We start from the raw sequence: 26,570 nt of genomic DNA, 5'->3' as shown, positions 1-26,570 counted from the left end.
CAGAAGGCGGTCTCGTAAATACCCCGGTCCTAAGCCGTGGAGTGCTTTGAAGGTGGTAACCAGCACCTTGAATCGCACCCAGAAGACCACTGGGAGCCAGTGCAGCTTGCGCAGGAGAGGTGTCACGTGGGTGCGATGGGTCGCACCCATAATCACCCGCGCGGCTGCATTCTGGACCAATTGGAGCCTCCGAGTGCTCTTCAAGGGAGCCCCATGTAGAGAGCATTGCAGTAGTCCAGACGGGACGTGACAAGGGCGTGAGTGACCGTGCGCAGGACATCCCAGTCCAGAAAGGGACACAACTGGTGTATCAGGCGAACCTGATAAAAAGCTCCCTTGGCCACGGCCGTCATATGCTCTTCCAAAGACAGCCATCCATCCAGGAGAACATCCAAGTTGCGAGCCCTCTCTGAGGGGGCCAAGATCTCACCCCCAATAGTCAGCGATGGAGCCAGCTGACTATACCGGGATGCCGGGAACCACAGCCACTCGGTCTTGGAAGGGTTGAGTCTGAGCCTGTTCCTCCCCATCCAGATCCGTACGGCCTCCAGGCACCGGGACATCATGTCAAGGGCATCATTGGGATGATCCGGGGTGGAGATGTACAGCTGGGTGTCATCAGCGTACTTATGGGAGGGGCCAATCATCTCCTGGCCTTACTCCCAAGTTGTCCTTTTTGCTTTAGCTGCTCATGCCTTCTGGCAGCACTTCGCATGCACGCACTAGGAACAGGCTCCTCCAGTTCCTCTGCCTCTCTGCTGTCCGACTCTGGAGGCTCCGGAGTCCGTGCATCACTCCCAGATGGCCCTGGCCCCATCTCTCCCTCCGACGCAGAGCCCTCGTCCAAGTCTTCCCCAGACTCCAGAACTGGCCCATGGTCCTCTCCAGCCTCCTCACTGTCCGACTCTGCTGCCAGCTCCACAGCCTGCTGGCGGACCACAACAATGGCACTGTTAAAGAACCTCAACAAATGATATACACTAGTCTAGCCTCAAACATAGTCTGGTCCTCCTGATTTATTTCTCCTCAATAACCTTTCTTCAGGCAAACCTTAAATCAAGGCAAAGTTAAAAAAAAAATAATCTTAAGGGTTTTGGGGGGAAGGGTTACATATAAAAGAATGGCAAGATAACAGCAACAAAGAATAAAAACCTGTGGGCAGTTTTGCACAATTCTTCTCCCTCCCAACTCCCTCTCTTCCTCCCTCTCTCTCTCTAACAAATGCCATTCCTTTCCCAGAACATTTTAGAATCCTCAGTTTAGGTTGTTATGAGAAAAGGCCCAGATGGTTGCTTAGATGCCAAATCTGTGGCAGAGAAGAACAAAACAGCTGTTGATGCACGCGCACCCTAAGATTCAAGTCTTTACTCCGTAGAGAATATTAAGCAGATATTTACTCATCTATAAGTGGGTTGTGTGTTCACATGAAAAGCTACCCAACCCGGTGGATGCTTTAACACAACTCTGGCCTACTAAATAAATCCAATTTTGGGGAAGCAAAAGCAAAGGCATCAATATTAGTTTTTAATATGGCAAATTAAGGTAAAATTTGGATAAAAAATTAAGAAACGTTGGCCTAAAGGTTGATTTTCATGGATGCCTTGGGAGAGTTTAAGCAGAATTTATGTCTGTCGGTCGGTCGGTCCATCCGTCCGTCCGTCCGTCCGTCCGTCCGTCTGTCTGTCTGTCTGTCTCTGTCTCTGTCTGCTTGCCTGCCTGCCTATCTATCTATCTATCTATCTATCTATCTATCTATCTATCTATCTATCTATCATCTATCTATCATCTATCATCTCTCTATCCCTCTATCTCTCTATCTCTCTATCTCTCTATCTCTCTATCTCTCTATCTATCTATCTATCTCTCTATCTACCTATCTACCTATCTATCTATCTATCTATCTATCTATCTATCATCTGTCTATCTATATGGTCTATCTATCTGATCTATCTATCTATTTGATCTATCATCTATCTATATCTATCTATCTATCTATCTATCATTCATCTATCTATCATCTATCATCTATCTATATCATCTCTCTATCTATCTATCTATCTATCTATCTATCTATCATCTATCTATATCATCTCTCTATCTCTCTATCTATCTATCTAGCTAGAGATAGATAGATCAGATAGGTAGATCATCTATCATCTATCTATCATTCATCTATCTATCTATCTATCTATCTATCTATCTATCTATCTATCTATCATCTGTCTATCTATATGGTCTATCTATCTGATCTATCTATCTATCTATTTGATCTATCATCTATCTATATCTATCTATCTATCTATCTATCTATCTATCTATCTATCTATCTATCATGTTCTATGTTCAATTTCCAGAATGTGATTTCAAATCCATCTGTTGGTATAGTGTTGTTGGAAAAAAGCTGCTTAATACACCAGCATTTAATTTAGCAGTCAATGTTGCCACCTACTGGGCATACCAAGATCATTCCTCATTCATTTCAAAGGGTTTTTTTTTAACCTATATATATACAGTATCTAAAGATTCTAAACAACATCTTAAAAATCAGATTGAAAAGAGCCAAGCTGTTTAATCGATCACTTTCAGAGCCCAGTCTGATCCTCCACTCCAGTAGCAGACTGATCCTGGGGGATATCAAACAATCCAAGGCTGAAAGTATGAATCTTTTATTTATTTATTTTTTTAAAATGTGTATCCCTTTGCAAATATTCCTCGCAAAAAGAAAGTTAGTCTAAGAAAAACCTGCCTAGGTAACTTTCTCCCTGCTTTCCTTTTCATCAGGATTCACACATTGCACTAAGTCAGGGGTCGGCAACCTTAAACACTCAAAGAGCCATTTGGACCTGTTTCCCACAGAAAAGAAAACACCGGGAGCCACAAAACCAATATATGCCGCCCATGGAATTGAGGGCTCCCTGCTTATTACTTTAACCTGCATTGCGAACGAGACCATCACGATAAATCACAATACAGTTTGTAGAAAAAAACATTGGCTACCTGGGGTTTCGGCAGGCTGTCAATCCGCAAATTTCTGCCTTTGAAATGCATTGGATTGTGTGTCCAAAGGAATCACTTGTAGGCCGAGCAACATTTGGGAGCTACTTTTGTGTGGGTAATAAAGGCTAAATTAAAGTACCAGTAAAGGAGGAATATATGTAGCTCAGGGTTGAAATGAAGAAGATACCTTTGGTGCTCTCTGAGCTGGTTGCTGTCTTGCAAGACGTTTCATGACCCCACTGGGTAACATCATCAATGCTAGAAGGGAGTGGGGTTTGCTCTGTAGTCTAACATTGATGATGTTACCTAGTTTGCAAAAAAAACTGATGAAACGTTTGCAAAAAACAACAACAACACCAAGTTCAGAGAGTATCAAGGACCCCTCACTTAAAGTACAGTTTAGCTTAGTTTACTTTATTGTCATTGCACATGGTACAACGGAATTAAATGCCGTCTTCAGTGTACATTATAAGTATAAAACTATAAAAACACAACATACATCCTTTACATTCTATATAACTGATTTATTTACAGATTTATTTACAGATGGAATGAAAGAAGGGGTTCTTCAAAATTGAAGTTAACATACACCATCATTAAACTATAGGAAACTCTAATAAAAAAGAATTTCTCATTTGAATGATTTAAAAAAAAAAAAACACAGAAGCTTTTTTCAACTTCCTTTATATTGCGACCGCGGCAGGACTCGAACCTGCAATCTTCTGATCCGAAGTCAGACGCCTTATCCATTAGGCCACGCGGCCACTTCGATCAGAGAAGCTGCGCGATCCCTATAGAAATTGCAGCAAGGATTCCTTTGCAGCCGGGAAGCTTAGGAAGGTACCATTTTCCACACCGATGAAGGGGAGACCTGCAAACAAAAAAAGAGAAACATAACTAGCGATATGTTTTTTTTCTCAACCTCGGTTTTTTTTTTGTTTCCTATATATCTTATTTAGGGGCGCTCTCTCTTTCTGGGGAGCTTTCGGGACGTGAGATTTTGGTTTCCCTTTCATCTTCGGTTCTCCCCCCTCCACCGTCTTGAGTTGTTGGAAGAGTCCGCCATGAGTTGGAACGGAAGCGCTGCAGATTTGGCTTGTTGAGTTTTTTGCAAGAGGGTGGCAGGAAGCTTGGAAGGGTTGGGGTTTTTTGGGGGGTGGGGGGCTTTTTTGCAACCTTCAAAGGCTGCAGGGCTTTTTCTCTTCCTGCAACCTTCTTTCTTGGGGAAAAGGAGGAAGGTAGATTTCTTTCAGGTTAGGGGGTGAGTAGGCATGTTTCTTTGGGGGGGGGCAGAAATAGCTACAATTAGGGGAGAGAGGGGCTTTAAAAAAAAACCCTTTTTTTGGGGGGGCGATGCAAGAAGGTGGTGTGTGAGTGAGTGCGAGAGAACGCATTCCCACAACATGCTTAACCTGCGTCTTGCATGAAACCCATCCTTTAACCCTTATCCTGCATTAACCTATTTTTTTTCCCTGAGGTTGCACGTGTCCTTCAATCTTAAACTACTGTGTTTCCCTGAAAATAAGACTGGCTTGTATTTTTTTGAACCCTGAAATAAGCACTTGCTGGGCCTTATTGCCATGCGCTCAAAAGCCTTATTGGGCTTATTATCAGGGGATGTCTTATTTTGGGGGAAACAGTGTTAGGGAGGAGCTGTCCTCACCTTCATTCTTATTTATTTTATTTTATTTTATTTATTTCTCAAATACATATAAGATAACAAATATAAGTATAAACATGATTATGAATACAGGAAATGGATACAAATAGAGGAAACATTAGGACAGGGATAGTAGGCACTCTGGTGCACTTATGCACGCCCCTTACAGACCTCTTAGGAATGGGGTGAGGTCAACAGCAGACAGTCTAAGGTTAAAGTTTTGGGGGTTTGGGGATGAGACCACAGAGTCAGGTAGAGCATTCCAGGCATTGACCACTCTGTTGCTGAAGTCGTATTTTCTGCAGTCTAGTTTGGATCGGTTTACCATGAGTTTGTACCTATTGTGTGCTCTTGTATTGTTTTGGTTGAAGCTGAAGTATTCATTGGCTGGTAGGACATTGTAGCAGATGATTTTGTGTACTATGCTTAGGTCAGATCAAAGATGGAGAAGTTCTAAATTGTCTAATCCCAAAATTTCAAGTCTGGTGGCATAAGGTATTTTGTTGCGAGCAGAGGAGTGGAGGACTCTTCTTGTGAAATATCTCTGGACTCGTTCGATTGTATTAATGTCCGATATGCAGTGCGGATTCCAGACAGATGAGCTGTATTCGAGAATTGGTCTGGCAAAAGTTTTGTATGCCCTAGTTTGCAGTTCAATATTACCGGAGAAGAAGCTATGCAAGATTAGGTTAACAACTCTTAATGCTTTTTTAGCAATACTGTTACAGTGAGCTCTGATTTAGAGGACAGGAAGGTGAGATCCATCGCGGGGGAAGGAATGTCCTTTGGGGATGTGTGGATACCCTGATTTTGCTAGAGGAGAGAATGGGTGTGCGTAATTTACGAAGGGACAATCTTTTTTTTTTTAAGAAGGGTGAGAAAAAGGAACAAAGGCTTGACTAATAGAGCAGTGCCACCAGTAGAATATTTGTAGCTCAGGGTTGAAATGAGGGGGGTCTTTCGTGAATTGTTTCCTTGCAGACATTTCATGACCCAACTAGGTAACATCATCAGCGCTGCATATTGAATAAACACAGCTATTGATGAATATGATTCGGCAAGTCGTGATAAGAAATCTTGGTTCGCAATAGTGGCGAATCGTGGTTTATTGTCTCCTGGCAAGACGGTGTGGCCAGGAGACAATAAACCGTGATTCGCCACTATTGCAAACCATGATTTCTTACCACGACTTGCCGAGTCCTATTCATTCATAGCTGTGTTCATCTGGGATACTGGAATGGGAAAATATTCACATGAGCCTTAAATCAGTGGTGAAATGTAAAATTTGTTACTACCAGTTCTGTGGGCGTGGCTTGGTGGGGGGGTTTAATGTGACTGGGTGGGCTTGGCCAACTTTTTTTTTTTCTCTTTTAAAAGCATTTTTTCTACAACCTCTTTGGCTAAAGAAAAAGCATTTTTTAAAATTTTTTAAAAATGCTTTTAAAAGTCTGATGATTCCAGCTGAGCCATGCGATCCTCAGAGACTTTTTTTAAAAACTTTTAAAAGCATTTTTTCGGTGGAAGAGGTTGTAGAAAAAATGCTTTTAAAATTTTTTAAAAAAGCCTCTGATGATTGCGCGGCTCAGCTGGCCATGGGGGGAGGGCAGAGATTTTTGCTACCGGTTCTCCGAACCACCCGCCACCATCGCTACCAGATCGGGCGATTCGGTCCGAACCGGGAGCATTTCACCCCTGGCCTTAATTCTGCTGCATGCTGTTTCCTGACAGATCTGAGCTGGCCAGGAAATCAGGCTTGTTTTCCATCCCGCTTGCTTGTGGTGACGATGAAACGGCTGGCATGGAGGACATCGCTGGCAGGTCCATCCTTCTTGGGCAGAACCCGGGCGTGCTCCTCTGGTTCCTCTGCAGATCTGCTTCAGGAGAAGATGGCTCCAGATACTGGTGCTCCTCTCAAAGAGGAGCAGCGCATGAATCCTCTTGGCATCCAGATGCTCTCGAAGGGTCTTCACGAGCAGATTTTCCAGGGTGCTCAAGTTCATTATTCGGAGGAGGACATCCAGAAGAGCGTAGAACACTTGCAGAAGCATGACTTGTGGGGCAAAGAAACATCCACCATTCCTGATGTGGAATTGCAGCTTCCCCGGATGTATGGCGCTAACATAGATGAACATTTCTGCCGCTTGGCTCAGGCGCAAAGCCTCCCCTATCTGGAGGCTGCCAAGGAACTTATCCAGCATGAGATGCCGCCAAGGCCCACGGAATGGGCATGGGAAGTGGGATGGACTCAGTACGGTCCCGATGGGGAGAGGAAAAAGGTGGATTTCCCCGATGAACGAGCGTTGGTCTTTGATGTGGAGGTGTGCATGGAAGAAGGACATTGTCCCACCCTCGCTGTGGCTCTGTCACCCAATGCTTGGTAAGAAGAAGTAGAACCATTTTTGGGATTAGAGTCAAGTTCTTAGGTATAGCTAATCCTAAAAAAGGTGATTTAATGACCATTTTCCTCCACTGAAGCATCCCCAAGGTGGTCACGAGGTCAAAATGAGTCCTCAGGGAGAAGGGCGGTATACAAATTCAAAATAAAATAAAATAAAATAATAAAATTTGGATGCTTAACCTTGGGACAATTGCAGTGTCCCGGGGGGCATGTGATTCATCTTTTGCGACCTCCTGACAAGCAAAATCATTGGGGAAGCCAGATTCACTCAACAACCGTGTTACTAACTCAACAACTGCAGGAATTCACGCGACAATTTGGCAAGAAAGGGCATTAAAACGGGGGCAGAATTCACGGAACAATTGTCTCACTTAGCCACAGAAGTTTTGGGGCTCAATTGTGGTTCGTTAAGTCAAGGACTACCTGTATTAAGATTCTCTTTTACTTCCTCTTAAATGTGGAATAGTGCATCGGGGGATGCACATCAGGGGATCCGGGGATCAGCAAAGCACATTGCCGCCGATCGCTGCCCAAAAACACGATGCGCAGAGGCCAAAAATGGGGCGTGCGGAGGCCGAAAACGCGATGCGCTGAGGCGATCGGTGGCGAAGTGCTTTGGCGATCCCCGCAGCCTTGAACGGCTCTCAAACGGAGCATCTGGAGGCTGGAAACGCGAGGCGCGGAACTCAAAAACGCAAGCCATTGTGGCAATCTCTGCAACCAGGAAGAGGACACACAGAGGCCGACGGGTGGGGGCCGACTGCTGGGCGGGGCTACATTCGGAGTATAAGATGCACCCAAATTTTCAGCCTCCCTTGGGGGTGTGGGGGGAAGTGTGTTTTATACTCCAAAAAATGCGGTAGGTGTTCAGCAGAGTTGATAAGCAGAGTTTGGCTCAGGAGAGTTGCTAAACCAAAATGAAAAATACGGTAAACATGGATCTTCTCTGCTTCCCAGGTATTCGTGGTGCAGCAAACGCTTGGTGGAACAACGGTATAGTTGGTCTAACCAGTTGGGTCTGTCTGATCTCATCCCCCTGGAAGACTGCAGCAGCCTCAAAAGGCAGGAAGGGCAGGAGAGGCTGGTGGTGGGTCACAACGTCTCCTTCGACCGGGCTCGTATTAAGGAACAATACCTGATCCAGGTAAAACATCCCTCTCCGTTTCTTCAGCTTGCTTCCTTCTCCTCCTCTGCCCAGTTCTCGCGGTGGCTTGAAGGAGTAAAAAGATTTGCGGCCAGGGCTGACTTGGCCAACCTTGAAAAATTAAAGTAGGGTCAGGTCTGGTTGCTCCTGTACTTAAATTGGGAGACCATCAGGAGATTCTGGGGCTGTACAGGTAGTGTCAACCCTGAAGCTGACCTGACCGAGGCCATTTTGAGACTTCAGTGTTGCCACGCTGGAGCTGAGGGATGGGGAGGGGGGAATAGAGGAATAGAGAATCATAATTTTTTAAGAGCAACTGTCATCTCTGTCCCGCAGCGGCTCCTTCTCTCTGACCCGCTGTTGACTCACTGACAGTCCCAATATTGCAGAATATACAGCCTCGTGTTGCATAACTAAGCTCCATTTCATGCGAAACAAACTAAATTATTAATGTATCTTAAATAGAAGACTACCTTTAGATAGATTTTTACTCCAAAAGCGTTTTATTAAAAATAAATTTAATAAAAATCAAAACATTCCAATTTAAATTAAAAAAAACCCAATTTAAATAAAAAAAATCTGATCTTTTTAATTTTTTTTTTAAAAAAACAATTTTTATCCACCTTGTTTGCAGCATACTACTCTATTTGTATAGGAAGCACCAGCCTTAAGGAACCACAGCGTACAATGCCAGTTGCTGAGTGAGATACGAACTGGCCGCATCGTTTGTCTGATATTCCAGTCCATGTTGGCTTGTAAGGCTGCATCAGAGGGATTCTCCCTTTGAATCGTTCCAACCTCTCTTTTAGGGATCCCAAATGCGATTCCTGGACACGATGAGCATGCACATGGCTATCTCGGGACTGACCGGTTTCCAACGTAGCCTTTGGAAGGCGGCCAAGCAAGGCAAGGGGAGAGGACTTCAACAGGTCAAGCAACACATCAAGAAGACACGCAGCAAAGGCAGTGGACCTGTGGTGAGCTGGGTGCAGTCATGGACTCCTTACCTCTTTTAAAGTCTATAATTGCCACAAAACAGATTAACAGAGTTGGAAGGGACCTTGTAGGTCATCTAGTCCAACCCCTGGCCCAAGCAGGAGACCCTACACCATTTCTGACAGATGGCAGTCCAGTCTCTTCTTGAAAGCCTCCAGTGATGAAACTCCCACAACTTCCAAAGGCAACTTCTGTTCCATCGGTTGATTGTTCTCCCAGTCAGAAAATTTCTCCTTATTTCCAGGTTGAATCTCTCTCCTTCTTCAGTTTCCATCCATTATTCCTTGTCTGGCTTTAGGTGCTTTGGAAAATAGCTTGACCCCCTCCTCTCTGGGGCAGCCCCTCAAATATTGGAAGACTGCTATCATGTCTCCCCTGGTCCTTCTCTTCACTAGACTAGCCGTGCCCAGTTCCTGCAACTGTTCATTGTATGTTTTAGCCTCCAGACCAGGGGTGAAATCCAGCAGGTTCTGACAGGTTCTGGAGAACTGGTAGCGGAAATTTTGAGTAGTTCAGGGAACAGGCAAATACCACCTCTGGCTGGCCCCAGAGTGGGGTGGGAATGGAGATTTTGCAGTATCCTTCCCCTGCCATGCCCACCAAGCCACACCCACCAAACCACACCACGCTCACCAAGCCAAGCCACAGAACCGATAGTAAAAAAAATTGGATTTCACCACTGCTCCAGTCCCCTAATCATCTTGGTTGCTCTTCTCTGCACTCTGTTCCCATCTGTTTTATTTCTGCAAGATTTATTTTAAACGGAGAGTGGCATTCACAAAGGGGACTGCCTATATATTGAAGGACACACAATATTGTCCTTTTTCTTCCATCCTTATTCTACTGCCTATAGGGATTAAGCCAGAGAAGGCTTGGACATCTAATAAAGAGAACTGAGATTGCAAAGGAGATAATAGCAATAGCAATAGCACTTAGACTTACTGTATATACCGCTTCACAGTGCTTTTACAGCCCTCTCTAAGCGGTTTTACAGTCAGCCTATTGTCCCCAACACTTTGGGTCCTCATTTTACTCACCTTGGAAGGATGGAAGGCTGAATCAACCTTGAGCCTGGTGATGTTTTGACCTAGGCTTCCCCAAAAAGCACGAAGCAGAATCCTTGTACCGTCAAAACCCCTTTTATTAAACAAACAGTGAATTCCTTTCATTCACATCCAGCAAAGCCTTTCAAGGGAGAATTTAGTCATAGACCTTATTGGAGAGCTGCCAGGCTGATATCTTCAAAAGTTGGCAAAGAATCTCAGACAGTCACAAACCAATAAGGCGAACTAATTGTCTCCTGCAAACTCCACTCCCCTTCGCTCCTCTTTTATTCCCTCCTCTTTTATTCCCTCTGGGAGGGGCCATTCATCGTCCACCTGTGGCCTTACTCCCAACTCCCAACTCCCTTGTTCTTTAGCTGTTCCCTTTGCCGGCAACTCTGCACATGCGCACAGTGGGAACAGGCTCCAGCTGTTCGTCTACCTCACTGATGTCTGACTCCGACAGACATCAATGAAGCTGCTGATAACTGGCATCCGGCCCTGGCCTCCTCTCTGCCTCCAACACAGAGCCCTTGTCCGAGCCTTCCCCAGACTCCAGGACTGGCCCATGTTCCTCCCCAACCTTCTCACTGTCCGAATCTGCTGCCAGCTCTGCTGGCAGGCTACAACAGGTGGGATTTGAACTGCCAAATTGCAGCAGCCAGCAGTCAGCACAAGTAGCCTACAGTACTGCACTCTAACCTGGTGGGTTAGGGGCCTGGTGGCTCAGCAGACTAAAAGCATTGTGATTAACACCAACTGTCTGCACTTACTGTAAGTTCGAATCTCACCAGGCTCAAGGTTGACTCAGCCTTCCATCCTTTCTAAGGTAGGTAAAATGAGGACCCAGATTGTGGGGGCAATAAGCTGATTTTGTATAAATATACAAAAGTATGAAGGCTATTGCTTAACGCATTGTAAGCTGCCCTGAGTCTCCGGAGAAGGGCGGCATATAAATCAAATTAAAAAAATAAATTAAAAAAAAATAACCACTGCACCACCGAGGTTCTTAATCTGGTTATGTAATTCTGAGGGTTAAAACTATGGGGGAGTAATGAGCCATAATGATCAGAATGGATGGTGGTTTCTTGATTATATTAAAATGCTGCCCAATTTCCAACAAGTCTTGTTTCTCTCCATCTGGTTTTCAATCTATAGGTTTAAGTTTCTTGTTTTGCTGGTCTTCCTTTGTAGGTTGGCTCTTGGAACTGGGTGAACATCAGCAGCATCAACAACCTGGCAGATGTGCATTCCCTCTACGTTGGAGGCGAGCCGTTGCAGAAAGAAGCTCGCGAACTTTTTGTCAAGGGCAGCATGAAAGATATCAGGAATAACTTCCAGGTGGGAAGGCAATCTTGGAAGTCTCTCTTTCTGAGAACCGAGTCTTAGCTAGTAGGACCCAAGAAAGTATCTGCATTAAATAATCAGGAGGCAAAAATAAACTAGCAAATGGCTTATGTTCTACATTTTAATAATTGTCCATTCCTTTGTTCGAAGGAGCTGATGAATTACTGTGCCCTTGATGTTCAGGCTACTTATGAAGTATTCCAGGAGCAGCTCCCTCTTTTCTTGAAAAGGTGAATGATTCATTGAGTAAAAATGCATTGAGCATGAGACTCCAGTGTTCTGGCTTAGCTGCCAATCTTAGATTGTATAGTTGTTTAAAGGTTCCCCTCGCATATACCGTATTTTTCGGAGTATAAGACGTACCTTTTTCCCCCCTAAGAGGGGGTGAAAATTTAGGTGCGTCTTACACACCGAATGTAGCCCCGCCCACCCACTGGCCCCCTCCCTTTGGCCTCTGCCTCCCAGCAATTTACCTCCTTGCAGCAAGCAGCAAAAAGAAACAGCCCATTTCAGCTTCAGCATAGCCTAATTAGCAAAAGTTGATTGTCTGTTGGATCGGCCTCCCGACTCTCAGCTGTTTTGCGTGGGCCTCTGCTGCTTGCTGCAAGGAGGTAAATTGCTGGGAGCAGACTTTTTTTTTTCTTGTGCTAATCAAGCTAAGCTGAAAACGAAAATGAAAGTTAAAGCAGGCTATTTGCTGTTTGCTGCAACGAGGCAAAATTGCTGGGAGACAGAGGCTTGTTTTCCTCACCAAAAATGGTAAGTGCGTCTTATAGTCCAGAGCGTCTTATACTCTGAAAAATACGGTATGTGCTAGTCGTTCCCGATTCTAAGGGGTGTTAGTCATTTCCGTTTCTAAGCCGAAGAGCCAGTGCTGTCCAAAGACGTCTCCGTGGTCATGTGGCCGGCATGACTAAACACCAAAGGCGCACGGAACGCTGTTACCTTCCCACCAAAGGTGGTTCCTATTTTTCTACTTGCATTTTTTATGTGCTTTCGAACTGCTAGGTTGGCAGAAGCTGGGACAAGTAACCGGACCTAGTAAAAAAAACTTTTTAGGAGCATAGATGAGCATAGTTTAGTTTATGGAGTCTCTTATGGTACTCTCTGAGTTTGGTTGCAGACATTTCATTACCCAACTCAGCAACATCTTCAGTGTTGGAAGGGAGTGGGATAGAAAGAGAGTAACCCACTGGCACTGAAGATGTTACCTAGTTGGTCAATTAGAGAGCAGCAAAGACTCCACAGTTCAACCCTGAATTACAGATATTCTCTTTCATTGGTACAGTTTATTTTCTCATTTGATTGACAACAATATTGGTAAATTTACTTGGTCCTGTTTGGTGGTAAAAATGCTGCTGCTGAAGAACCATCAGTGATGCAGCATAAGAGAGAGTAGAAAAAAAAATATTTGTTACAAGGACCTTTATGGACAGTGGTAGTGATTGGAAGCATCTAAGAAATGGTTGGCTATAGATGCTCGCCACTGGTATTAGCAATATAACCTTTGTCTCTTGCTGAAATAATAATTCTTTTTATTTTTATTTTGAAACAGACAAAACATAAAAAATCCATTTTTCATAACAATTGCAAACAGCGTGTCGATCGGTTACAGATCCCTTGTGCTTCCTCCTATATTCATATTTTACGAATTATCTAATTGCTCATATTGTCAACCTGATGTATATCTTTACATCATTAGCCTCATTTATTATTTACCCAACAATGGCATTATCATTTTAAAAGAAAAGAAAAATTATTTTCACATATTATATTTTCACATGCATTTTATATTTCATATTTCATCCCCATGCTTTAGTATCTAGCCATTGATAAAATAAGTCCCATATCCTATAATATTGTTTTATCTTCTTGTTCTCTAATTTCAAATGTCAATTTACTCACTGAAATGATAATTCTTAATCTTAAGTAAAGTTCTTGATTATTCCCCGATGGAATGAATAGTAACCGTGTCTATTTTTAATGGGGAAAAGATATTGGGTGCACCAGTGAAAGGCAGTATCGGCTTTAACCAGCCTTTGAAGCTACTCCAGATTTATTCTATAGAGCAGGAGTGGGGCCTGGGGGCCAGATTCAGCCTGCGGGGTGCTTGGATCTCGGCCGCGGGGCCGTCCTGGAAACAGCGAATGACCGGCCCGTAGTGCCTCTGCCAACAAAAACGAAGCTTGGGAGTGCTGCGTGAGGCCCTCCCAAGCTCCGTTTTCACTGGCAGAGGGTTGCAGGAGGCCATTGCAGGTGAAAATGGAGCTCACAAGGGTCGCAGACCCTCCCAAGCTCTGTTTTCATTGGCAGAGGGTTGCAGGAGGTCATTGCAGCTGAAAATGGAGTTCACGAGGGCCGCAGGTGGCCCTCCCAAGCTCCGTTTTCACTGGCAGAGGGATGTAGGAGGCCGTCGCAGCCTAAACGGAGCTTGGGAGCCCATTTTCACTGGCAGAGTGCTTGGGCCCCTACAGGCACCCCCGACATGAGTGACATTGAGCTGGCCATGCCCACCCTGACCAAGCCCACCAAAGGTCAAACACAACCCTGATGCAGCCCTCAATGAAATCGAGTTTGACCCCCCCCCCCCCCGCTATAGAGGATCATTCTGGATTTTGTCCATTGATTTTGACAAAAATTCCCCTTGTAAGGTTATCAGATACTTTCTCTATATAGGCCAGGGGTCAGCAACCTGTGGCTCTGGAGCCGCATGTGGCTCTTTCGTCCCTCTGCTGCAGCTCCAATGTGCGACATCCACCGGCACGCGATTTATTGAGCTTTTCAACCCCTGGTAGGTCAACCATGGATAAATCCAAGAAAAGAAAAGTTTCAGAAGAAAACAGAACGTTTAATTCAACTACATGTGCTAGTTTTGTGGCTGCTCAAGAAATAGTCAGACACGGGAAGAGTTTTTGTGGCTCCCGGTGTTTTCTTTTCTGTGGGAAACGGGTCCAAATGGCTCTTTGAGTGTTTAAGGTTGCAGACCCCTGATATAGGCAAAACTGCCCATTATCTGCCAGAATTTGGATCTGACATTTTGGGGTTAGCTGTTCCTTTCTCTTGTTCCCCATTAGGTGTCCACATCCTGTGACTTTTGCAGGTATGCTAGAAATGGGGGTTTCTTACCTGCCTGTTAATCAGAACTGGGAGAAGTACCTGGATGAAGCTCAGGTCACTTATGAGGAGCTGCAAAAGGAGATGAAGAAGTCTTTGATGAACCTGGCAGACAGTACTTGTCAACTGCTTCATGAGGAGAGGTACTGGTCAATCACGCCATGGATGGTAGAGTTAGTAGGCTTTAAACCAGAACTACATTGTTTGCTGAGCACATGGGTCTTGCAATTAGGATTTCGGTCAAGCAGCAGTAGGGTGATAATGAGAGAAGAAGAATGGAGCAGGGGTGAAATTCAATTTTTTTCCCTACTGGTTCTGTGGGCGTGGCTTGGTGGGCATGGCAGGGGAAGGATACTGCAAAATCTCCATTTCCACCCCATTCCTGGGGCCAGCCAGAGGTGGTATTTGCCGGTTCTCCGAACTACTCAAAATTTCCGCTACCGGTTCTCCAGAACCTGCTGGATTTCACCCCTGGAATGGAGGAAGAAATTGACTGGTTGACTCCGTGTTTGGTTGCAGCCTGCAGAATCTCAGATGGTGAGGTGATGCCTTTGGATGGGAAAGGCTGTTTTAGATGGGAAGGGGCTGTTTGATGAACGATCCCTCCTTGGGGTTGGCCTGTTGTATCTCAATAGGTACAAAGACGACCCCTGGATGTGGGATCTGAAATGGGACCTCCAAAAATTTAAGCAAAAGAAAACGCAACCAACTAGGAAGAAAAAGGAAGACGCCAACGAAGAGCCACCCAAAGTAGTGGGAAAAGCATCTCCACTGGAGTGGCAGGAAGGTAAATGATCAGCTTGAGAGTGGATTTATTTACATTTGTATAATTGTGTGTTTGATCTCTCTTCATGGCCAGCTCAAGGTTCTAAGCCTTGTGGTCCAGAGAAATCTTTCTGATCACCTTTGGGTTTCTGTACACTGCACTCACTGGCCGGGATCACACATGGTGTTAAGATGAAATTGTGTATTTGTTCTGCTTTGGCATGCTACACCAGTGTAATCCAACCATTGTGGTTGGCACCCCACAGTTAAGGCGTAATGCAATGCACCACCCATCAGTGGTAGGGTGATTCTGGAGACTAGGGTTTAACAAACCGTGGTTTAGCATCATGTGTGAACCAGTTTTACCTTAACCAAATTCTAACTCTCATTTGAACATTGGGGGAGTCTTTGAAATTTGCTTTCTGAATGAAAGCTCCAAAGGACACACATGCATACTCACACTTTCTTTTAATATACCTTATTTTTCGGAGTATAAGACGCACCTTAGTTTTTGGGGAGGAAAATAAGAAAAAAGCTGATTGGCAGATGGATCAGTCTCCTGGAATACCCCCAATTAGCTGTTCTCAGAGGTAAATTTTAGCAACAGGTTCGTTGGTTGTGAGCTCTGTGCCTTGCTTTTTTTTTTTTTTTCCAGCCTCTGAAACTTCTGAAACTCTGTTTCAGGAAAAACTTTTTTTTCAGCCTCTGAAAGCCTTCAAAACAGAGCTTCAGAGGCTTTTTTTCCCTGAAGCTTTGTTTCGGAGGCTTTTTTTTCTGAAGCTTCATTTCTGAGGCTTTTTTCAGCCTCTGAAACCTCCGTTTGAGAGGCTGGGCGGGGCTACATTCGGAGTATAAGACGCATCCAAATTTTCACCCTCTTTTTTGGGGGAAAAAGGTATGTCTTATACTCCGAAAAATACAGTATGTTGTATTATTTTGTGAAAATAGACCCTGGTCCCCCGACAGAAGAAGAAGAGCAAAGCCAAAAGGCCGGCCAACAGGTTCTTCAGAGTCTAAAGGAGACGGTGGTTTTGCAGCCCAAGAGAATTCAGCATCTCCCCGGCCATCCAGAGTAAGTTTCTAAAATGTTTCATGTAGATAAATAAGGAGTTCTCCTGAAACAGTTTTCCAAAAATCTGGTTCTTTCCAGCTTTGATGGATTTCTGTTGCTCTAATGCCCAGTGAGCACAGCTGGGTCTTCCTTTGCCTAAACCTCATGGAAATGGTATAGATCTGTTCTTTGGAAGGACAGGTAACTGAAGCTGAAGCTCAAATATTTTGGCCACCAAATGAGAAGAGAGGACTCACTGGAAAAGATGTTGGGGAAGATGGGAAGGCAAAAGGAGAAGGGGACGGCAGAGGAGGAGATGGTTAGATAGTGTCATTGACGCAATGTGTTCTGTCCCCGTCCCCACACACACACAAACAGCCAGCCGGGGGTTAAAGAAGTACTCGGCACACACAAGGTTCGTTATCAGGAACTTGGCAGCAATACGATAACCGTCTGCCAAGTGCTTTACCTCAAGAAGAGGGAGTGTTCCTCCACCAGATAACACCAACTAATACACACAGTTTTCAGAACAGTCCAGCTCAAACATGAAACCTTCAGCAGATCAGGCGTTGTACAAAGTGACTAGCCAGAAGTTAGCTTTGTCCGTCACAGAGTCTACATGGCCACCACACTCTCTTATATAGCCTGTGGGGTGTGGTCCAGTGACTCAGCTTAATCCCTGGCACGCCTCCTCATCTGCTGCAAACGTTTATCTCGCCTTCGTTGGCGTGGATCCAGGAACGACTTATCCCCCTCATCGCTGTCATCGGAGACACCTGGCTCCTGGTCAGTCTCCTCTCCCTCGGCAGACACCTGAGGCATTGCCAGAGAGGAGGGGCCTGGAGAGGGAGGCCTGGCCGGCTCCTCTCCTTCATGTTCGGAGCCTTCTTCCTCCGATAAGATGGGCTCGGGGATCGGAGCCACAACACAATGAACATGAATTTGAGCAAACTCTGGGAGACAATGGAGGATAGGGGGACTGGTGTGATGTGGCCCCTGGGGTCATGAAGAGCAAAACAAATTGTCAACCCTGAAGCTGACCTGACTGAGGCCATTTAGAGACTTAAGTGTTGCCACACTGGAGCTGAGGGATAGGGAGGAGGGAATAGAGATAGCTCTGGGGCTTGTAGCCAAAACAAAATACTTTCTCCTGGGAACCAAGGACATTCCCACAGATGGTCGGAGAGAGGAGGAGTGAAGTTACTAGGCAACTGGGTGACACTGTGATTGGACCATGCGACTGATTGTTTGGGGAAGGGGGAAAACGTCTACTTTTGATTAGGTGAAAACCACGGGAATATTCAGAGTCAGTTTTCATCAGCTTGTGCCAATATGATTTATCCAATAAACCTATTCTTTGAGGAATTTACCTGCCTCGGAGTTCTGCTTGCTATGGGTGTATTACTTGGAACCCTGACACAAATAGCACAAATATGGGCAAACATCTTTGTAAGCCGCCTTCATCGTCCAATTGTTGGTTGAGTGTCAAAACTGTTTGCTTCTTCCTGGGTAGGTGGTATCGCAACCTGTGTCCACGGCTCAATGATCCCAGTTGGGCTCCTGGGCCCAGCCTTATCAGCCTTCAAATGAGAGTGACTCCAAAGCTCATGAGGCTCACCTGGGATGGCTTTCCATTGCACTACTCTGAGAAACACGGCTGGGGTTACCTGGTGCCAGGAAGGAAGGACAACCTATTAGAGGATGATCCAGAGGCTGCATTGCCCACCTGCCCTTTCAGGTAAGGAAGGATTTCTGGGGAAGTAAATCCCACAGAGCTATCCCACCTACCCCCAACCTTTGCATGTTGTGAAATGGAAGCCTAACTTTGAATATAGTTCCCTCAGTGTACAAGTGTGTACATATCGCACAAAGAGATTTATTACAGTCTTCAGTTGGAGAACAGCAGGGGTGAAATGCTCCCGGTTTGGACTGGATCACCCGATCCGGTAGTGATAGCGGCGGGTGGTTCGGAGAACCGGTAGCAAAAATCCCTGTCCCGTCCCTCCCCCCCCCCCATTGCCCAGCTGAGCCATGCAATCATCAGAGGCTTTTTTTTTATTTTTAAAAGCATTTTTTCTACAACCTCTTTGGCCAAAAAAATGCTTTTAAAAGTTAAAACAAGAACTTTGGATTTAACTAACATACATTGTCCTGAAAAGAACACCCCATTCTTTCGTGCAGATATCGGATCTATCATGATTGTTCCCCAGAAAGGTGATTCAGTAATGAGAATCAAGAAAAAGGGCCATACATTTCACCAGACAAGGGATGATTATAATTCTGCTGCAATTCAGGGCATTAAAAACTCTTTATTTCTGATAGGGTCATAGAACATTTGTATCGGGAATATTGCAAGGGGAAAGGAAAAGAGCAACCCGTTTCCTTTGACAGTTACCTGGAAGAAGAGTTCTTAACGGAAAATGGTGATTTTTGGCAAAAGGTACTTGTTATCCTCTGCAAGATGAGATATACAGTTTTGTAACGGAGTATGCATTGTGTTCTACCTTGTCAGATATTGGGTGGGGGAATTCTTACTGGATTGTTGGGGTGTGTGTGTCTGTGTTATCTATCTATTTATTTATTTATTTATTTATTTATTTATTTTTCATATTTGTATACCGCCCTACTCCCGAAGGACTCAGGGCGGTGAACAGCCATAATAAATACAAATACATATAGAAGTTAAAAACTATTAAGAAACAGATTAAGTAATTTAGGCTCAAAGATTAAAAAACATCCAAATTTATCTAAAGAGGTTTAAAACCCAATTTAAAAGACAGTTTAAAAGCCAATTAAAAAGGGAGAGTTAGGCCAGACCAGCTTGTTGGAATAGAAATGTTTTCAGGGCTCGGCGGAAAATGCGTAAGTCTTGGATGTTTCGTAACTCCGGGGGAAGCCCGTTCCAGATGGTAGGTGCCCCCACAGAAAAGGCTCTCCCCCTGGGGGCCGTCAGTCGACATTGTTTGGCCGACGGCACCCTGAGGAGTCCCTCTCTATGGGAGCGAACTGGTCGGTGAGAGGCTATTGGTGGCAGGAGGCGGTCTCGTAAGTACCCTGGTCCTGAGCCATGGAGCGCTCTAAAGATAGTAACCAAAACCTTGAAGCGCACCCGGAAGACCACTGGGAGCCAGTGCAGCTCGCGCAGGAGGGGGGTTACATGAGAGCGCCACATTGCTCCCATTACCACCCGCGCGGCCGCATTCTGGACCAGTTGGAGCCTTCGGGTGCTTCTCAAGGGGAGCCCCATGTAGAGAGCATTACAATAATCCAGGCGTGAGGTGACAAGGGCGTGAGTGACCGTGCGTAACGAGTCCCGATCCAGAAAGGGATGCAACTGGCGAATCAGGCGAACCTGATAAAAAGTCCTCCTGGCTACGGCCGTCATATGCTCTTCAAAAGACAGCCGTGAGTCCAGGAGGATGCCCAAGTTGCGAACCCCATCTGTGGGGGCCAACGACTCGCCCCCAATAGTCAGAGATGGCGCCAACTGACTATATCGGGACGATGGAAACCACAGCCACTCGGTCTTGGATGGGTTGAGTCTGAGTTTGTTCCTCCCCATCCAGATCCGTACGGCCTCCAGGCACCGGGACATCACCTCGAGGGCATCATTGGGGTGGTCTGGGGTGGAGATGTACAGCTGGGTGTCATCAGCGTACTGATGGTACTTCACCCCAAAACCACGGATGATCTCACCCAGCGGCTTCACATAAATGTTGAATAGAAGGGGCGAGAGGACCGATCCTTGTGGCACCCCACATATAAGGGGCCTCGGGGTCGACCTCTGCCCCCCTGTCAACACAGACTGCGACCGGTCAGAGAGAAAGGAGGAGAACCACTGTAGAACAATGCCCCCCACCCCCAACCCTTCCAACCGGTGCAGCCTGATATCATGATCGATGGTATCAAAAGCCGCTGAGAGGTCTAATAGGACAAGGACTGAGGAGCAATTTATCTACCTACCTACCTTTATCTGCCTGCCTGCCTACCTACTTACCTATCTATCTATCCATCCATCCACCCACCCGCCCACACACCTTATCTACCTACCTATCTATCTATCCAGCTATCTATCCATCCAGCTATCTATCTATCTATCCATCTATCTACCCATCTATCTGTCTAATCTATCCATCCATCCACCCACTCACCCACCCACCCATCCACACTATCTATCTATCATTATCTATCAATCTATCCATCCATCCACCCACCCACCCATCCATCCACACACCTTATCTATCTATCTATCTATCTATCTATCTATCTATCTATCTATCTATCTATCTATCTATCTACCTATCATTATCTATCTATCATCATTATCTATCTATCATCATTATCTATCTATCCATCCATCCATCCATATCCATCCACCCACTCATCCATCCACACACCTTATCTATCTGTCTGTCTGTCTATCCATCCATCCATCCATCCACACACCCATCACACCTTATCTTTCTCTCTCTCTCTCATCATTATCTATCTATTCTATCTATCATCAATGCTTAACGCATTGTAAGCCGCCCTGAGTCTCCGGAGAAGGGCGGCATATAAATCAAATTTATATAAAAAAAATCATTATCTATCTATCTATCTATCTATCCATCCATCCATCCATATCCATCCACCCACTCACCCACCCACCCACCCATCCACACACCTTATCTCTCTCTCTCTCTCTCTCATCATTATCTATCTATCTATCTATCTATCTATCTATCTATCTATCTATCTATCTATCTATCTATCCATCCATCCATCCATCCATCCATCCATCCATCCATCCATCCACCTATCATCAGACCTTCAGAAGAATGCTATTCTGTGGTCTCCTTACCAGGAACAGTCATCCAGAGCAGACGTGAATGATCTCCTGTCCTCTCCAGTCTACTCACTGGTTCCTTGGTCTTTGCAACAGTTGTTTTGTTTTTGCAGAGCCCTCTGCAATTTGCATTACATTCTCCAGAAGCTTTCAAGAATTCTTATTGGGTTGTATTTTTCAGATAAAAAAACAACCTTGCCCTAATTATTAAAAACAAAAAAACCTTGCATGTCACACAGGTTAAACATTGGTTGCTTGTTTATATGCAGAGGGAGTGTTTTCCCCCCCCACCTTTTATAAATAATTCTTCTCGTCAGATGTAAACTTGGAAGATAAGTGATAACTATGGACAGATACAAGAGAAGAACAAGTTTCACATGTTAAAGGATTTCTTCTTCTTCTTTTTTTCATGTCAGTTTGAGTTGCTTGGCCATGTGGAGGTGGATACAGATGTGGACTCCATAACTAGAGAACTGAGACAGGTAATGGCCTATCTAAAGAAAGAACATAATCATCACTCAATCTGGTATCAGGGATGCTTGAAGGTGTTCTTACCTACGTACCTATCTACCTGCCTATCTACATACATAGAAATGACTCTGGGTGGGCTTACAAATGCTTAATCCTGCATCAATTCTTCTGGACAGGAGGAGATGGAATCGGTGAAGAGTTCTCCTGAATATCACCATGGCAACGGACCTTACAATGATGTCAATATACCTGGATGCTGGTTTTTTAAGCTGCCTCACAAGGTAAGGAGTGAACTTCGCGGTGTGTATTTTTGTGTATCTATCGCGGAAGCCGGTGACAATTTGCCTCTACTAGCATTGTGCATGTGTTGTCGTTTTTATGCCCCTGCACCAGTGGTGAAATCCAAATTTTTTTACTACCGGTTCTGTGGCTTGGGTGTGGCAGGGGAAGGATACTGCAAAATCCCCATTGCCACCCCACTCCAGGGGAAGGATACTGCAAAATTCCCATTCCCTCCCCACTCCTGGGGGAAGGATATTGCAAAATCTCCATTCCCACCCCACTCGGGGGCCAGCCAGAGGTGGTATTTGCTGGTTCTCCGAACTGCTCAAAATTTCTGCTACCAGTTCTCCAGAACCTGTCAGAACCTGCTGGATTTCATACCTGCCCTGCACTTCGTTGTAGCCCCCTCTGCATTCCACTTCCCTTTCGATTTAGTGCACATTGGTATTTTATAGTTAGGTAATTTTTGTATCCCTCTTGGGTTAGCGAGGGGGAGAATATGGCACTCTTGACTTACCCAATCATGCAGCCGTATCACAAGTGAGTTTTGGCTGGAAGAATTCTTACTAATTGCATCTCGGCAATTAAGAATCTTTTCTCCTGATTGGAAAAGCAAAGAAAGGGAATGTAAATAAAAGGCACCAGAGCTTAAATTTTTTTTGCTTGCTGTTATGAAGATTTTCTCATTCTCAGTTGTGGGGAATACAGTTGAGGAATTTTAATTAATGGAGAAACTATTCTGCACATTTAGAAAATAAGAATAACTTTCAGGGATAAAATGGGCCATAGTTTTCTGACCTAGGCTTCCTTAAAAAGCATAAAGCAGAGTCTTGGTCCTGGCAAAACCCCTTTTATTTACCCGACTGTGAATTCCTTTCATTCACAGTCAGCAAGGCTTAACAAACAGTCTTTCAGAGGAATATTTATCAACACAAACCTTATCTCGCTTGGAAAGCTGCCAGATAACTAGTGTAAGGCAAAACTTGACACAGAGTCTCTTAGAGTCATGAACAGAACTTTCCACTCTTGAAACCGACTGAATTGTTTCCTGCAAAAACCCACTCCCCATTCGCTCCTCTTTTGTTTCCTGTGGGAGGGGCCAGTCACCTCCAAGGTGTGGCTTTACTCCCAAGTCAAACCTGCTTTCTTAGTTGTTTTTGTCTTCTGGCAGCTCTGCACATGTGCACACTGGGAATAGGCTCCAGCTGTTCCTCTGCCCCACTGCTGTCTAGCTCCCTCTCTACCTCCGATGCAGGACTGGCCCATGTTCCTCCCCAACCTCCTCAGTGTCCAACTCTGCTGCCAACTCTGCTGGCCGCTGGCGGGCCACAACACATAGCACAGTGATTCATCTGATCTGGTATACTCTCTAATACTCCCAGCTGAAATGGGGATCTGAATTGAGAGAGAGTTTCTGTGCTTGCTTGGAAGAAGGAGTCTCTTTAAAAAGGCCTGGTGGCTCAGCAGACTGATAGCATTGTGATTAACAACAGCTGTCTGCAATTACTGTAAGTTCAAATCTCACCAGGCTCAAGGTTGACTCAGCCTTTCATCCTTTCTAAGGTAGGTTAAATGAGGACCCAGTTTGTGGGGGCAATAAGCTGACTTTGTATAAATATACAAAAGTATGAAGGCTATTGCTTAACGCATTGTAAGCCGCCCTGAGTCTCTGGAGAAGGGCGGCATATAAATCAAATAATAATAATAAAAAAATAACTAGGAAAGAGCATTTTGCATTTGGTTTGCAGAACCTGTTTTGTTGCTGGCTTCTTGAGTCAAAATAAACTTTCCTCCTGTGCTGTTAAAAGGATGGCAATGCCAGCAATGTGGGAAGCCCATTTGCCAAGGATTTCTTACCCAAGATGGAAGATGGTACCCTGAAAGCTGGAATAGGAGCAGCTGATGGGACCCACGCTTTGGAAATCAACAAGAAAATCTCCTTCTGGAGAAACGCTCACAAACGCATCAGGTGAGCAGATTCTCAGGATAATGAAGATTTAACGCTGACCAGCTCCTTTAAGACTGAGGATGAGTCAGCAGGGTTATTGCCCTTTAAGAAGCTGTCTATATAAGGGAGGCCATTAAGGGCGTCTCTCTCTCGTCGTGTATCACACTCTCTCCTTGTCGCATGTATCTGCGTTTTAGTTCTCCGTGTAGAGTTGAAGAAGAATGATTGCTTGTCTGGTATGTGCCTACCACATGTGTATATATAGAAGTCTTGTATATAAACCACTGTTTGTAAGACAAACCTTTGTGTCCTGTATTTTGCTCCTAGGTTGTTTCAAAATAGCAGTCACGCTGTAAACACTGACAAGATGCACGCAAATTCAGCTGTGGGTTTGCTGCCAACTATCCATAATGTGGTAGAGATTCTCAGTCATCCAGGTCATGGTTGCCCCAAAGGTGTTTTTTCAAGAGGCAACTGGACTTTCTGGTTTTTCTTTGAAGATGTTTCGCTTCTCACCCAAGAAGCTTCTTCAGCTCTGACTGTGCAAGGAATATAAATCCTTCCATTCCTCACCATCCAGTCAGAGCTGAAGAAGCTTCTTGGGTGAGAAGTGAAATGTCTTCAAAGAAGAAACCAGAAAGTCCAGTTGCCTCTTGAAAACAAAAACAAAAACAAAACACCTTTGGGATATCCATAGTGTTAATTGCTTGTTCTTTTTTATTCTCTGTTCTCTCCTTTACTTTTCCTTCTGCACAGCAAAAAAAAATTTGAACTCTTTGTTCCATATGTAGAATGTCGTCCTTCTATCATATACTTGTTCAGGTTGCATTAACCAATTCCAAGCTCCAACACCCAAGAAATGTTGAATATGAAGAGAGGAACAAAGTTGGGGCAGCTGGAATGAGTTCCCAATACAGGTTGTCCTTGATTTACAACAGTTTGATTAGTGACCGTTCAAAGTTAAAATGGCACTGAAAAAAGTGACTTGTGACTGTTTTTCACACGATCGTTGTAACATCTCCATGATCATGTGATCAAAATCCAGCAACTGGCTTATATTTACGATGGTTGCAGTGTCCCGGGGTCACGTGATCCCCTTTTGCGCCCTTTTGATCAGCAAAGTCAATGGGGGGGGCAGATTCTCTTAACAACTGTGTTACTAACTTAACAACGCTGTCAACTTGCAAAGCATCCCTGGCCTACTCTCGAGTTGCCATAGGCAAGTGGGATGGGAAAATGGTAATGCAGCAGGGCAGCCAAAAACAAAAGCACATTCCAGACATCTCTCTCTCAAGGCTGTCTCCCAGAGTTACCCACAGCGGCCGGAGGGGAGTGATCTCTACAACCCGCGAAATTGCTCCGTTGGCGAATGTGACTGATGACACACCCTGGGGGGAGAGGGGAAACAGGGTTAAGTCTCTGCTGTAAATTACGTGGGGTCAGAATTGGCTTCACTTGGAACGTGCCAACATGAAGCTCCTAATAAATAACTGGATTTCTTTTGAAGTTTGGGTTGAGGCTCCTGATTTAATTAGGGCATCTGTCGGAACCCTGACAAACGCTGTGGTTCACTTAACGACTATGGCAAGAAAGGTCATAAAATGGGGGCAAAACCCACTTAACAAATGTCTTGCTTAGAAACAGACATTTTGGGCTCAATTGTGGTCGTAAGTCAAGGACTACCTGTATCTGATGAACAATAGACTTTGTGGGTGAATACTGATAGCCCCATTGTACATGAGTTGAACATCAAAATAAACTACCTTGTTTCAGGTAGATTACTGAATTTGCCTTTGGAATATTCAGTATTAACTGTAAAAGACAGGAAAGCCGGCCAGATAAGCTTAAGTCTACTTTTGTCAGCCTCCGCTCTTTTATTGCTTACTTGCTCAGCTGCCATGAAACGGGGAGATGGGGGAGCTATTGGAATTCTTGGGAGGAGGGAGGTGAGCTGGAGGAGAAGGAAGAGAGAAAACTTTGCTGCAGCGGGTTTTTTTGAAGCTGATAACGTCTCAAGGTCAACGGTCGTGGCATAGCAGGAGGATGACAGTACCAAACGTATGCACCCACATGACCCCTGGAGAAAATGTGGATTGGATGATTTACGCTGGACAGTTGGGGGGGGGGATGCTTTTTATATGTGATTTTCGCGCCTTTGCTTCAGACCTTGCTTTTCTTTGGTGGCATTCAGTTCTCACTCAGTAAAAGTACCTTTCTCTATGAAAATGGTGTTGGGGTTTTTCTTTCTTGAGTGTTGAAAGGAGGCATGCCTGACAACTTTATTGTAAAGCTTTTGTTCTCCTTGCAGTTCACAGATAGTGGTTTGGCTGAAGAAAGGAGAACTGCCAAGATCTGTGACTAGGTACGTATAGAGAAATGCAGTCCAGACCAATGTTGCTTTATTTATATCTCTCTTTTTTTTTTTTCCAAAATGAGCAACCTCAGCTAAAATCCATATAAAAGTATGCATTCAAGTAATGATCACTTTGGGCCTCAGAATACTTACTTTTATTGTCACTATGAACA

The 26,570-nt window shown here is 44.8% G+C and overlaps 1 protein-coding gene and 1 non-coding gene across 2 annotated transcripts in view; one reads left to right on the top strand and one right to left on the bottom strand.

Annotated features, from left to right (window-relative positions):
• Positions 1-3,688: 3,688 nt before the first annotated feature.
• Positions 3,689-3,761, bottom strand: TRNAR-UCG (transfer RNA arginine (anticodon UCG)). The gene has a single exon. It is a non-coding gene; the product is annotated as a tRNA-Arg (tRNA).
• Positions 3,762-6,441: 2,680 nt separating this feature from the next.
• Positions 6,442-26,570, top strand: part of POLG (DNA polymerase gamma, catalytic subunit) — a 33,324-nt gene continuing 13,195 nt past the window's right edge. The window contains exons 1-14 of the mRNA XM_070953830.1: positions 6,442-7,034; positions 8,013-8,199; positions 9,009-9,176; positions 11,433-11,579; positions 11,736-11,815; positions 14,660-14,842; positions 15,335-15,486; positions 16,413-16,536; positions 18,029-18,253; positions 18,838-18,955; positions 21,760-21,825; positions 21,991-22,095; positions 23,905-24,065; positions 26,353-26,406. Coding sequence (XP_070809931.1) covers positions 6,442-7,034; positions 8,013-8,199; positions 9,009-9,176; positions 11,433-11,579; positions 11,736-11,815; positions 14,660-14,842; positions 15,335-15,486; positions 16,413-16,536; positions 18,029-18,253; positions 18,838-18,955; positions 21,760-21,825; positions 21,991-22,095; positions 23,905-24,065; positions 26,353-26,406 — 2,363 coding nt within the window. The remainder of the gene's footprint in view (positions 7,035-8,012; positions 8,200-9,008; positions 9,177-11,432; positions 11,580-11,735; positions 11,816-14,659; positions 14,843-15,334; positions 15,487-16,412; positions 16,537-18,028; positions 18,254-18,837; positions 18,956-21,759; positions 21,826-21,990; positions 22,096-23,904; positions 24,066-26,352; positions 26,407-26,570) is intronic.

This window comes from Pituophis catenifer, unplaced genomic scaffold (genome assembly GCF_029215685.1).
Source record: "Pituophis catenifer annectens isolate HBS135680 unplaced genomic scaffold, rPitCat1.0.hap2 SCAF_14, whole genome shotgun sequence".
NCBI classification, from domain to species: domain Eukaryota; kingdom Metazoa; phylum Chordata; class Lepidosauria; order Squamata; family Colubridae; genus Pituophis; species Pituophis catenifer.
Note: the sequence above shows the minus strand (reverse complement) of the source record. Positions and strands in the feature narration are given on the sequence as shown.